General features: G+C 43.3%; 1 protein-coding gene across 2 annotated transcripts; it reads right to left on the minus strand.

Moving 5' to 3' along the window:
- Nucleotides 1-207: 207 nt before the first annotated feature.
- On the minus strand, nucleotides 208-11,370 carry PRELID3A (PRELI domain containing 3A). Of its 2 annotated transcripts, XR_004242522.1 has the most exons (7): nucleotides 11,209-11,367; nucleotides 8,688-8,856; nucleotides 8,292-8,381; nucleotides 7,481-7,551; nucleotides 7,284-7,386; nucleotides 5,396-5,508; nucleotides 1,789-1,864 (listed from the first exon to the last, which is right to left on the minus strand). XR_004242522.1 is itself a non-coding variant. In XM_032121533.1 (6 exons), exons 1-6 carry the CDS (start codon nucleotides 11,238-11,240, stop codon nucleotides 1,751-1,753), a joined length of 579 nt encoding a protein of 192 aa, XP_031977424.1. In that variant the 5' UTR covers nucleotides 11,241-11,370; the 3' UTR covers nucleotides 208-1,750. The 2 variants fall into 2 exon arrangements, 1 of the variants encoding a protein (XP_031977424.1); XM_032121533.1 differs by lacking the exon at nucleotides 5,396-5,508 and having other exon boundaries at nucleotides 208-1,864; nucleotides 11,209-11,370.
- Nucleotides 11,371-12,597: the final 1,227 nt, after the last annotated feature.

Raw genomic sequence — 12,597 nt, forward strand, 5'->3', positions numbered from 1 at the left:
ATCTTCTGTGTTCCTCACCCAGGAAGTGCCATCACTTCTGAGAAGGGGACAACAGCTGACCCGCACCAAAGCTATCCAGTGTATCTTCCAGACAGAGGCTGCTTTAAGGTCTAAGTTTCTGTTCCAAAATAGGAAGGGATTTAGGTCCACATAAAAAGAGCAATGTAAATATTTACTATTAATATAATTGCATTCAACTAATAGACATACTTTTTAAAGTAGATTTATTCATTAGGATCATGTAATTTAGTTACATCCAAATTAAAGTTTACTTTCAAACTAACCAGAACATGAATGCTGAAAATTCCCTTAAGCTACAAACACTTTAAAATTATCAGATCAAAACAGTGACCAACATTTTACTCTTCTATTTTTTCAGAAGTTACTCATGCTCTTTAACAGCTTCCTGAGCACATGCTTGCCACTTGAACAAGTAAACATCCTTGCAACACTTATTTCACTTTGTGTGCACACCAAAAAATAAGTTAAAATGCCCCAACAGAGGGTTCTGTCTGAGAAACATATACTACACCTGGATCAAACATGACAATTCTGTAAACATCAGACACAGCTACAGTCATTACCAATATATATTTATGCTTATTTAATAGGAAACCGTTTCTGCAGTTACTGAAGTATTTTTCCAGACAATGAGAAGCATTTAAAAGGATTTTAAACCCATTTTGTACCCATGTGGAAAAGTGTTGAAAAGGTTCGGTTACACTGGTAGTCAACAGAAAGCACTCACAAAGGAGAGTCCATTTTTTGTTCTTGTACTCTTGTTTTCTCCATTCAGGGAATGAAAAGTTTCTCCTTATGAAACCTTATCATTTGGATTTAAAATTTTCTGCTCATCTCTCATTTCAACTCTTCTGGTTACTGCATCAATTTCTCCCTCAGTTAAGACATGATGTGAAGAGCAAGGACCAGTGGTACAGCACAGTCTCTTAATTCCAGTAGCATTCAAGTACCCTTCTTAGAGATTTCCAGCACCTTCCAGTAATCACTACTCCTGTCCTCATGAGGGGGGGAGGAACTAGGACAAATTAATAAATAGGAAAATAAATTATACCCTTGTCCCCACCAGAAAAACTATTTTAGGCTATTAACACCAATAGAAACTTTATCTTTGTTTGGATACAAACATCTAAGAGGTAAAGTGTGTCTTGTTCAGGCAGCACATTTAAACAACCTAAGAGTTAGCTCCACACCAGATGTAGCCTTTCAAGATGATCCTCTAGATAAATATCAAATTCTACAGTATCATGTTCTGACTCATGTAGTTCCCTTTAACTGGCCATAAGACATTATCAGATTACAAACCAGACAAAATTCAGTGCTCTAGGACCTATCAGCCCTTCACAGAACAAAAGTTCACACGGAAAATCCTTAATCCCACACATTCTTTTCAAGTTTTTCAGTTTGAGATGGTGTAAATATAACATGCCCTCTACCTTTGTTTAAAAAGGCACATTTAGGCTGTTTTAAATGTGCTAAATGTTTTGTTTCCAGTGTTAAACATAAATTGTTCAAATGAAAAGAGCATCTGCAGGTCAATTTAATCTTCAGTAGGCAACAAGAGCTGCTGTGGAGATGATGGATGAGGTTACTTTTCCGCTGATCCAGTATTCTTATAAATGTACAAAACCTCTGCAGATCAGCCTTGGGAGGGAGCTCTACAGAGCAGTCTGAAAAATAAGACTTTTCTGTCAGTTCCTTGGTTTTATTTGGTGAACCCAAATATTTGGCTTTATTTTTCCGTGGACGCTGCTGCCATGGCTGGTTTGATCCCCTCGCGCGTGGACTTCAGCTCCTCCAGTTCTGTGTTTAGTTTGCTGATCACCCACTCCAGGGCATCCCGACCCTGCCAGAAAAATACCAGAATTTAGGATCAGAACAGACACACCACCACTGCTCATGTTTCTATAGTTCTTCCTCTGTCAGACATGAAACTTGTTTTAAAATCAATGCCATGCCCTGCATAGTTTGATACCAGATTATACTGATGATTTCTTAGCATCTTCTTACGGAAACTTCACTGCAAAGGCATTTCTAAGCCAGAAGCAAACGCAATGCCGGTGTGAGCTCCCAGCAGCACGCCGAGGCAGAAGGCCTAATTCAGCAGTCAAGCTTCCTCACCTAAGAGATTTGCTCTTTTTGCTGTTTGTTGCTCCCACCACCCAAAGAGTATCAGCAGATTTATGGCAAAATCCAGGTATTGTTCTCAGTTTCATTAGCCAAGTGTCACAGTTTGATGAGTTATATGGAGAGTTTTTGAGAAGATCCAGGACAAAGAAAGTCTTCCAAGTGTGCTATGAAGTAGCAGCTAAGCGATCTATCAAGAGCTCAGAAGTGGACTCAGAGTGAATTCTATATTTGTACATAGCAACTTTCCAGCATCTAAACGAGACTAATTAGAGACTAGAGCTGCACATTTCATATCAAGGTATGGAAATGCCTCAAGCTTGGAACTGACAGCCAGTGCTTCAGTAAGAGCTGGAGAGCCCAGGACAATAAGCCTGTCAAAAACCTTTTACCTTAAGAAGACCCTGCAGCAGCTGCACCCCAGTGACCACGAGATGCAGCCAGCGGCACAACACAGCCAAGAAAATACAGAGAAGGACTTTAACGAAACAAAAGTCAATATTTTAGAGCTCTGCAGTCTCAGAATAGCAGCTTTTGCCAAAGCAAGCAGATGGGATCAGACCAGGAAAATACCTGGCCTTTTTTCACTTAAAGAGAAGCCAAGAGACATTCCCTTCTATTACTCTACTAAGAATAAGAAGTACAAACAGTGGAGAGCAGTAAGTGGGAGCCACATGGTTCTGGCCAAGTCTAGAATTCTGGAGGTAAGGGTTTGAGCCCAAAAAGTCATAAATGTTCAGGGGAGCCAGTGTTCAAGCCTTCTGCAGAGAACTGATAGGCACACTTTCCTCCACACACAAAGTTTTGTTCCAAACCGTGATGTGCTAATTTTGTTGTATGCATTAAAGGTGATAAAGTGCACAGAAACCTCATAGTGTCCAGAACTTGCTGTTGTCCTTTATAAACCATTAAGCATGAACAAGAATCTGCATAAGCAGCTTTGAAAACCTAAGGAAAAAAGAATGTCAAAACAAAGCTGAAGGATTTTTTTCCAGGCTAGAAACACTATTCTGGAATAATATGAAAAGAAATAAAGTTTTACTATGAATAGGAGCACAGTTATCTCAGGACCCTCAGTAAGGTCAATGAAAGGCTGACATGGTTTCTCTTTGGGTTTTCCATATTCCAGGGACTCATAGAATAAACAGAATTGTTACTTTAGCACTGTCAGGCAGTCCTTAAACTGAGAAAAGTCATCCAGGTATCACAATAAAGTGTTCTGCTCTTGGTCAAGGCTCAGAAAGGGAGATTCAGCTCCACGTCAAACTACCTCAAGAACTAGGATGCTTAAGTTAATTAGTTCAAGAGATGCCTTTAAAAGATACTAATAATATTCAAGAAAGCATTATTGAAATTGTCCACTTTAAGTATGGGTTGCTGATAAAAGACTTTAGAAGGGATGATTTAACTTCTGAGCTCCTTCCACTTGAGCACCAAAGTGACTGTTCTTCAGCAGGTGGTAACTTCCACCTTCTCCACTGTGGAAGACCTGGGAATCCCAGCAAAGCACAAATAAAATCACCCAGACATGGGCAGGCTACTGCACAGCAACAAGTTGTAACCAGCTGTGAATTAACCGAGAGGAGTGCTCCATAAGGAAAAAGTGGGGGGCAGGGAGGGGAATCATCTTCCAGTAAGCAGGCATTTGGTCATTTAAAAGTCAGGTTTGAATATCCTCTCTGAGGTGACACAGGCACAGAGAACTGGGACAGCAACAACTTGGATGTTATATTTGTTACATAGATCAAAGAAGACTTGTCAAGAGGTCAAACACCCCTGCCATACGAAACACTTAGTAGAAAAACACTGAGATTCTTCTCATGCCCTGACTTGAAACAATCACACCATTGTGTTTTACTCGATATCTTTGTTGATGAGATAAATTAATAAAAAAATTCCATGACATTCAACTGGAGCACCAAGATATTTCCTTCGGTTTTTGACAGTACATAAGTCTGTGTATATCTCCTTAGACCTGCATATACTATATGCCATATTTTGCAGCTAAGAATAAACTCACAAGGAAGACCTCAGGAACATTCTGCACAGGAAATGAAGCTAGAAATCTCAACCAGATGCAAAGCCTCCAAGTGCCATGAAACTACCCAGTTACCAGAAAAAATCTGACAGAGGACTGCCTATAAAGTCTCATACTGTACAACAAGTTCTGCATTAAGTCATTAAGCAAGCACACTCATCCCCAGGCATGCACGTTGTGTTATTCATTATTGCAGGTGTCAGCAGCATGACGTGTCTGGCAGAACAAGCACTGTGTATGAAGGTTGTTGGTAGAGCTTAAGTGACTGATAAGTGCTGAGCCTTTGCAGTTGATGTTTTCCAGAAAAACAGCCATAAAAGCTTAGTGGAATGAGAATGTAAAAGCAAACACTCATGGCATACACAGATCTCAAAGTAAGCAGTGTAAAAAGCCCAACTTTCTTAACTAGGAAAAGCAGCAAAATGGATTTCTTTCTTTTTAAGAAATCTTATTGGTTGAAGCAGAAGCCAATACAGGAATGACAGGGACAGGCTACACTGACTAGTGGAAGGAAAACAACCTGCACAGAGATCTCACAGAGGCAAATACACTCAGTTCTCTCAACCCTGAGCTCAGATTTGTTCATAGTCACATCACTTCAGGGACACATCATACCAACATGAATATAACTACAAGACCAATGAAAAGCAGGAACAGTCTGGCATCCTGACAGCTTCAAGCTTTGCAGAGATTTCCTCAGAACGGCAACAACATTCCTCAGGCAGAAGAAAAGCAAATACAATTCCGCTATGCAAAAGATTACCCCTGTCAGGCAACCTGTTTCAAGAAATCAATTTTATACCCTCAAAACACAGTTCTGTTTCATTTTTATAATGCCAATTGCACTCACTAGCAAATTTATTATTTTCTTGAGGTACCAGCTTTATATACTGAAATCACAGAAACTAGGACCAGATCAAACGTGTGGTAGAAGGACTCCTTCACATCCCTAGTTGTCTGCAGTCTTCAAGCCATAAGCAAGACTGTGTGGCGCAAGACATGGCTGCAGCAAGTTGGCTGCCCAGTGGCACAACCACGGGATAATGGATCCAGCCTGGACCAGGGCTGTGCTCACCCTCTACAACGGCAGTGCAGTGAACACGTCTGCCATTCCTGTATGCAATGTGTGTAAAACAGACATGCAGGGTAATTTATGAAATCCACATGACAACAATCCATGCACATATTTGCTAGAAAGCTGAAATGCTGTACCAAGAAGAAGAATGCTGGCATTACCACTAGTTAGTACAAACTGCAGCTGTGGAGAACTGCTAGCTTAGAGCACTTTCAGAATTTTGAATTATCCACTCAATAGCATCCCACCCCTAGAGTAACACAAAAATATTTACAACAAATGGCAAATTATTTTTTCATCATCATTAAAAATGATAATGCATCACCTGCCACTGCTACCTCAGAGCAAATCTCAATAATCCCTATTTCTTCAGAACAACAAAACATTTTTCAGTAACTGTCATGAAGTTTAAGAGGGGTGCTTAGAGCACAGAGGCACAGCACAGCATGCAAGAAGAGCTGGTAGGAGCACAGTAGGTACTGGCTAGCAAAGAAAGAGTTGCTAACAGCAATTACAAATTCCTGCCAAGTTCAAAATCTCTAGAGACTTTTCAGTGAAATATACAGGACAAGAAGATATTTCTGACTTCCAAGAAGCTTTTGAGCCAGTGTGTCCCTTGAAAATGGCAGAATGGAACAATCTTTAAAAGAAACTGAGCTCTCTCACAGGCAACACCTCAACAGGTACCACGAAATATTTACAGTTATGTCTGACTTCAATAGAGACATGCAAATGTAATTGATGCCTCAAGAGGAATCTGGCCAGCATTTTTAAGTGTACCTAACTTGATCTGGCACACCAGACAACTAGACAATGCTTTGCTACCTCTGGGTCAGCCTGAAGTTTGGTTGTGAGCCACGGTTTGTTCCTGTCTTTCAATATACACCCCACACAGACATTTAAGTGGGAACCGGATCAGAACAGAACTGTAATTTAACTGAAATACCTCCCATTTCAAACAAACACAGAGAGCACCCAGCTAGGTAAATGTACTCTTCCGTGTCTAGAAATGACCCATCACTTGTTCTCCATCCCTGACTTTAACATGTTTTCCTCTCACTTTAGGAGAAGCCACAGAAGGGTGGAAAAGGAGGCTTTCTCCTCTCTGATCTAGTTGGTCCTACCAAGTTGGCTTACACTGGCTTGGTCAAGGAGCCTCCCTCACAGGGATGAAGGGCCAGCCAAAGCACAGGATCTGTGGCATAGCAGGAGTTACCTGGGCCAGATTCCCACTGTGCTGAACCCCTCCAGCAATGCAGAACCCAATCTCAAACTCCTAACAGCACTCATCCTGCTGTTAGGCAGCAAGGCCTATGCTTCTCTAGGAATTCCATTTCTTCCCCAAAGAACTGCAGGACAAAATGCCCAAGAATAATCACTCCCATAGCTCTGCCTGTGCTGAAGAACAGCTCCATGGTTGCAAGCCAAATAGAAAAAGCAAGCACAGGACAGAGGAGTCAGTGCAGTGTTACAGGAGAGCCAGCATAGTCTCACCTCCCCAAAGAATATGCTCCGCTTACAGTACATTACTTTCAGCCAAAGGCAAGGAGACAGCTCAATAATGGATAGGAACTGGAACAACTGACAAAAGCAGTATAGAAAATATGCTGGTATTAACTGATAAATCCACATTATAAAGGCTGAAAGTGAAGTTACATTCTCTACTAGCATTAACTCCTAGAAATAGGAGGTTAAAAAGCAAAGACTGCTTTGGAAAGCAAAAAAAACCACATCCCAACTAATAAAGTTTGTGTGCTATCTGTAGCTGTAGAATACACACAGAAGCTTGCTTGTTCTGCTCTGCAATTCTAGTTGAAAAATAAAGATTTAGTAGTGACACTTTTTCATACTTTGGGAAATTAGATTCTACTCGCTGAGGTTCTATAAAAAAATCTATTGAAACACTGTGCACAAAACCTAGGGAAATTAAATATAACATTCAACACACACCATTGGCAATTACTGCTTCAAAAAAAAAGAATTATTGGAGGGGGGGGAGAGGGAGAAAACAGAATAAAGATGTACCTTTCTGGCATTAGAAGATATTGTGTTTGCCATCAAGCTTTCCAGATAACTGCTCAAGCTAATGCCTTTAACAGTAATAATTGCTTCTTGAGTTAGCACAGTCCTGCAAGGGAATAAAGAAAGGTTAACACCTAAGCTGAACTGGACTAACAAATTGTCTCCTAGACACAAAGACATACGCAAATATCTCTACTTACTTTTCCGGGTTTTCTGGATGAGGTGTGTAAACCAGTCTCTCGTCAACAGACACCAAGTTTGTGAGCGTAATCTTAAGAACAAAAACAGAGCTGAAATCCTCACTTACCACCTTTCATTTTTCTGTTATCAGCAGCACTACTCAATAGCACTCAATTTAATGTCAAAATAGTGTACACAAAATATAAACCCCAGAACACAGTCAGTAAAAACACCCATAAAGGATGATGCATTGACTCCTATCCTTGATCTAATTATATCAAAGTTCCCATTCACACACCAACCACCTTCTCTGAATGTCAAGTCTGATTTATGGCTGGCAATTCAGAGAGGCTCTTCCAGACCACCACAACACCACTTGGACTAGACAGAAAATTAATGCTCAGGAAAGACAATGTCTCTTGTGCAGAGACGAGGCCCTCCTACAGACAACCCCATGTTAAATCTGAGAGTTACGAGCTCCCAGGATACCAAAATACAGCACAATATTTCATTTACATTCTACGAAAAAAGGCATTTCACATTAAAACTTTTGTTGGAGGTGGCAGAACTTATTCACCTCAAAGTCAAACTATTTTACATGCATTCTGAGAAATAATCTTGCATTAAAAACAAAATCACAAATGTTTGATGATGAAGTATTTAAATAACGAGAAGAAGAAAAAGAGAAAAAGAGTAATCTAAGACACTGATTAAGACATGTAAATTGTTGCCTCTAATGATAGACATGGACATATTTCTAATCTAAATGTTAAGAGCAAAACATCCAACTTCCAGAACTAATTATCAGAAATTTCTTAAGTCACCACTCACATTAGTTGAGCAAAGCTCCATCTTTTTTTCCACTGGATCTACCACAGAATGTTCCTCAATGTAAGTCAGTGTTCTATTCGTTCCTAATATCTAAAGGGGAAAAAAAACATTAAGTATCAAACAAACGAACTGAACCTTAAAACACAAAAATGCCAAGTTCTCAGTGACCCCAAATAAATACAAAGTAATTAATTCATGGATACCAGAGGACTGTGATCAGTGGTGAGACTTCATTGTCTAGATTGTATCAGCCATAGAGCAGGGCACAGACCAGCCTGGAAGGCATTTACAGACATACACAAATTTCAGCTTTTACTTTGAAGTCAGCTCCAATTCAGAGGATGACATAGAAGTGCATCACACCCTTAATAAAGAATGAAGGCTGCAAAAACGTACCGCTTTTACAATACTGGGCAATCCCCACTCCGTGCTGAGAAGACGGTGACTGTGCAACCTCCCCTGGTTATCCAGGCTCCTGTCGAGGACATCTACTCCTACCACACATGGATTCATGGGGTTGGGGTACTTTCTCATAGCAGCTTTGATCACGGTATCCCAGGGATGTCTGTAAAAGGAAGGAGTGAGAGTATCTGTAAGTATTCTGTATTCAATCGCAAGCATTCAGATGATACTAAATCAGGATATAGGTTGTGCAATATGGTACATGATGTACAACTTCATAGCTCCCAGAAGTCCCTTTGGAATACAGTTATGCTTGGAAAGGCAATAAGAAAGTACTGACACACAAACAGAAGAAAAAATAAATTCTCTCCAGACTGAAGCGAGGAATTATTAACGCAAGACTAAGAAAAATGAAGGCAAGGGACAACAGTCACTCTCTGCCAGAAGTGACATTCCAAGTAGTGCCCACAGAGATGGTGGAAATCTCAGCTCAATCCAGAACTCCACCAGGAAAGCAACCTGACCTAACACTTAAGCTTGCCCTGCTTTGAGAAGAGGGCTGGACTAGATGACCTCCAGGAGTCCACTCCACCATAAATTCTTCTGTAATTCTAAGCACACCAAATAAACTAAAGAGGAAATCATTGCTTTTTTTTTTTTTTTTTTTGTTATAGGAAGGAACAGAAGCTAAAGTGAAATTAAATTGTACTAAAAAAAGGATGATTGGGAAGTTCAAAATAAAGAAACAGATGTTTAGAAACCCCATCAGCTCACAGCCTTGTGTCTGCACCTACGCTACCGCTTCCAGCAGTTTGTTAGCATGAATTCCACTTACGGATTCTCTACTCAGAACTATTTCTATGAAACAAATTTTGATAACCTCCAGCTCCTGGGATGGGAGCAGTCCTGCTACTCAAGGCCAGACTGTCTACACAGCTCTTGAAGTACTTCAGATATTTCCTTCTGAAACAGAGGAGGCTACAGAAACCGTGGACTTGATCCTATAGAGAAATTCTGTCCCTAATTATTTCTATTTCTATACTCAGAATAATTGACTGTCCCAACATGACAGCCTTACAGCCTTTAAAGGTATGTTTAAAAATTCAACAATTGGTATCTAACTTAAGAAGGCTTAGGGGTGCCAACTTGTACTTACGAGTTGCACTTAGGGCCCTAAATGGATTTTATTTTAGTCTTAAAATAGACTGGTACAGAAGGGCACTGACATTACAGTACTACAAGAACAAACAGAAAGTTGGAAAAATAAGTTATTTTTCTAACAAGAAAAGTGTCAGAAAGCTTTTTTTGGTGCAAGCAGGAGAAGAAGGAGGCCTCAATTCCTGCAGCAGATGGAGAGCTGGAGGATTGTTCCTCGTTCCATCTTCAGTGACTATACACCTCCATCACAGAAGATATACAAACTGAAAATGACAAAATTCTGTTAAATGTCCCTAATGGATTGAGTCAGAGATCTGATAAGGCACAACAATATTTTATTAGCCATTCAAATGAACTATCTACACCCACACACATTACGCCATAAGATGGGGGTGTTCTAACACAGAACTTGATGAGAAAACATCAAATAAAAATAGCTTTTGCATTCCCTAGGTGACAGATACTCATCTCAAACTCAGCAGTTGTGTCACGCTCGAGCAGCCTCTGCCGGGTATTTCCTGTTAGAAACCACTGCTCACTTACACCAGACCAATGCTGAAGTTGAGCAGTGAGTACCTGCATCAGTGCAAGGAATTCAGCTGTGTTGAGGTAGTTAAAGAAATTTAGAGCAACACATCTGGGATGTTTTGTAAATATTTTACGAACTATCCCCCAGGGTGCTCTTCGGGCTTCAAGACTTTTAGGACACCTGTAGCAGGGGAGTCATCGGCGGTGGCATTCCCAGAGCTGCACCGGCACTGCTCAGCCCTCCACGCCAGCTCCCGGGACAGCTTGTTACACACCTCTTGATACTTTTCCCTGTTGTTTCCTCGTTACACGAAGGTGGAACTGGATGTCAGAACCACGTTCCAATCAGAAAAGCTCTGATGGAAAGAACACTTACTCAGAGAGCTGGCTGCTGGGCACCGCAGCGGCACTACCTGAGGCTAAGCTAAGGGATACAGTCACTCTGTCCATACCTCTTGGAATATATCATCGACTACATCAGTAGTTTGGGATTTATTTTCATTTATAGTGTCAAAGTTATTTTTCTTAAACACCCAGCCCTTTATCAAACCATCCCGCTGTCGGGCCAGCTCTACCGCTCCATCCTGTTGGAATGCTATTCCCGAAGTAGAAGCCCAGGCGCGGCGTGCAGCCGCGCAGGAAGGAGCTCGAGGCGATGCAGGACCGGCACCGCCGAGGCCTGTTCCCATTCTCCCTCCTCCTCCTCTGTCGGCTGCGCCCGCAGCATTCCTATTTCTGCCGTCACCCCGGCGCGGCCCGGCTCGCCCCGGTCCGGTGAAGCGCCGGGGTCTCGCCGCGCCCTCCGGCCCCCCCCGCCCGGCCCCCTCACCCGAACACGTGCTCCGAGCTCCAGATCTTCATGGCCGCTCCCGGTGTGTCCTCTCGGAGCCCGGCGGGAAGGGCGGGAAGGGCGGGAAGGAGGGCGCGCGGCGGCGGCTGGCGCGCGGCGGCGGTGGTGCCCGGCTGACTGACAGCCTCGCGCCGGCCCGGCGAGCGCGAGCGGCCGCGGGGAGGAGCGCGGGGGCGTGCCCGGGCCGGCGCGCGCGTCACGCGCCTGCGTCACCGCCCCGCCCCTCCCGCGCCCGTGGGAGCGCCGACGCAGCGCACATGCGCAGGAGGCGTGCGGCCGGGCCCGGGGGCAGCCACCCGCAGGGGTCATCCAGCTCCAGCTCCTGGCCCTGCACAGGGCAGCCCCAAGAATCACACCCGTGTGTGTTATCCAAGCGTTATCCAAACGCTTCTCGAACTCTTTTCAGGTTTCGTGCTGTGACCATTCCCCTGGGATCCTGTTCCAGTGCTCAACCACCCTCTGTGTGAAGAACATTTTCCTGATACCCAACCTAAACCTCCCCTGACACAGCTCGCCGTGGAAAGGCACATCCTGAGAAAACAGTTCTGCATTACCCCTGGTCCTCACAAACAAACCTTCACCACTAACTCCTCGGTACAAAGGAGACACACAGCTCCCGGAGCAGGTCTGGTGCAGAACTACAAATATGATTAAGGAACTGGAGCATCTCTCTCCTGAGGGAGGAAGGGCTGAGGGACCTACACCTGCTCAGCCTCCAGAAGAGATGGCTGAGAGGGGACCTCATCAATGTGTATATATAGAGGGGGGATGCCAAGAGGATGGATCCAGACTCTTGGTGGTGGTGCCAAGCAATAGGACAAGAGCAAATGGGCAGAAACTCATGCACAGGAAGCTCCACCTCAGTGTGAGGAAGAACTTGTTTACTGTGTGGGTGACCGACCACTGGAGCAGGTTGCCCAGAGAGATGTGGAGTCTCCCTCACTGGAGATATTCAAGAGCCATCTGGATGCAACCCTGTGCCATGTGCTCTGGGTTGGACTTGAGCAGGGGGGTTGATGACCCACTGTGGTCCCTTCCTTTCCCATTTTGTGATTCTGGGATTCTGTGAGCTACCCGGGTTTTTGTTTAATCAAACCAGGAGTTTTGATTAAACACCCTAATAACAGCTGTGGGGATGACATGCAGCCAGGGACAGCATGTGCAGGGCTGTGCCCAGGGATGAGTGACTGTTGAGGAATACATGTGAGGCAGTAGCTCCCTTTGCAAGCTGCACATTGAGATGTAGAGGGAGCTCTCGGTGGGAGCCTGAGACAAGAGGCCATGAACTGCCAACCCTTTGGTGGTGCCAGGTGAATGGACACTGGGAGACACAGCAGGAGCAAAGACTTATGAGTAAGAGCAAGATTT

The sequence above is a fragment of the Corvus moneduloides genome, chromosome 1, assembly GCF_009650955.1.
Source record: "Corvus moneduloides isolate bCorMon1 chromosome 1, bCorMon1.pri, whole genome shotgun sequence".
NCBI lineage: Eukaryota > Metazoa > Chordata > Aves > Passeriformes > Corvidae > Corvus > Corvus moneduloides.

Excerpts from the sequence above, each read along its gene's own strand:
- PRELID3A (XM_032121533.1), bottom strand. The coding sequence starts at position 11,240 with ATGAAGATCTGGAGCTCGGAGCACGTGTTCGG. Across the intron at positions 8,857-11,208 it reads AGCTCGGAGCACGTGTTCGG|ACATCCCTGGGATACCGTGA; the intron begins GTGAGGGGGCCG and ends TTCCTTTTACAG. Across the intron at positions 7,552-8,291 it reads TGGAGCTTTGCTCAACTAAT|ATTACGCTCACAAACTTGGT; the intron begins GTGAGTGGTGAC and ends TTTGTTCTTAAG.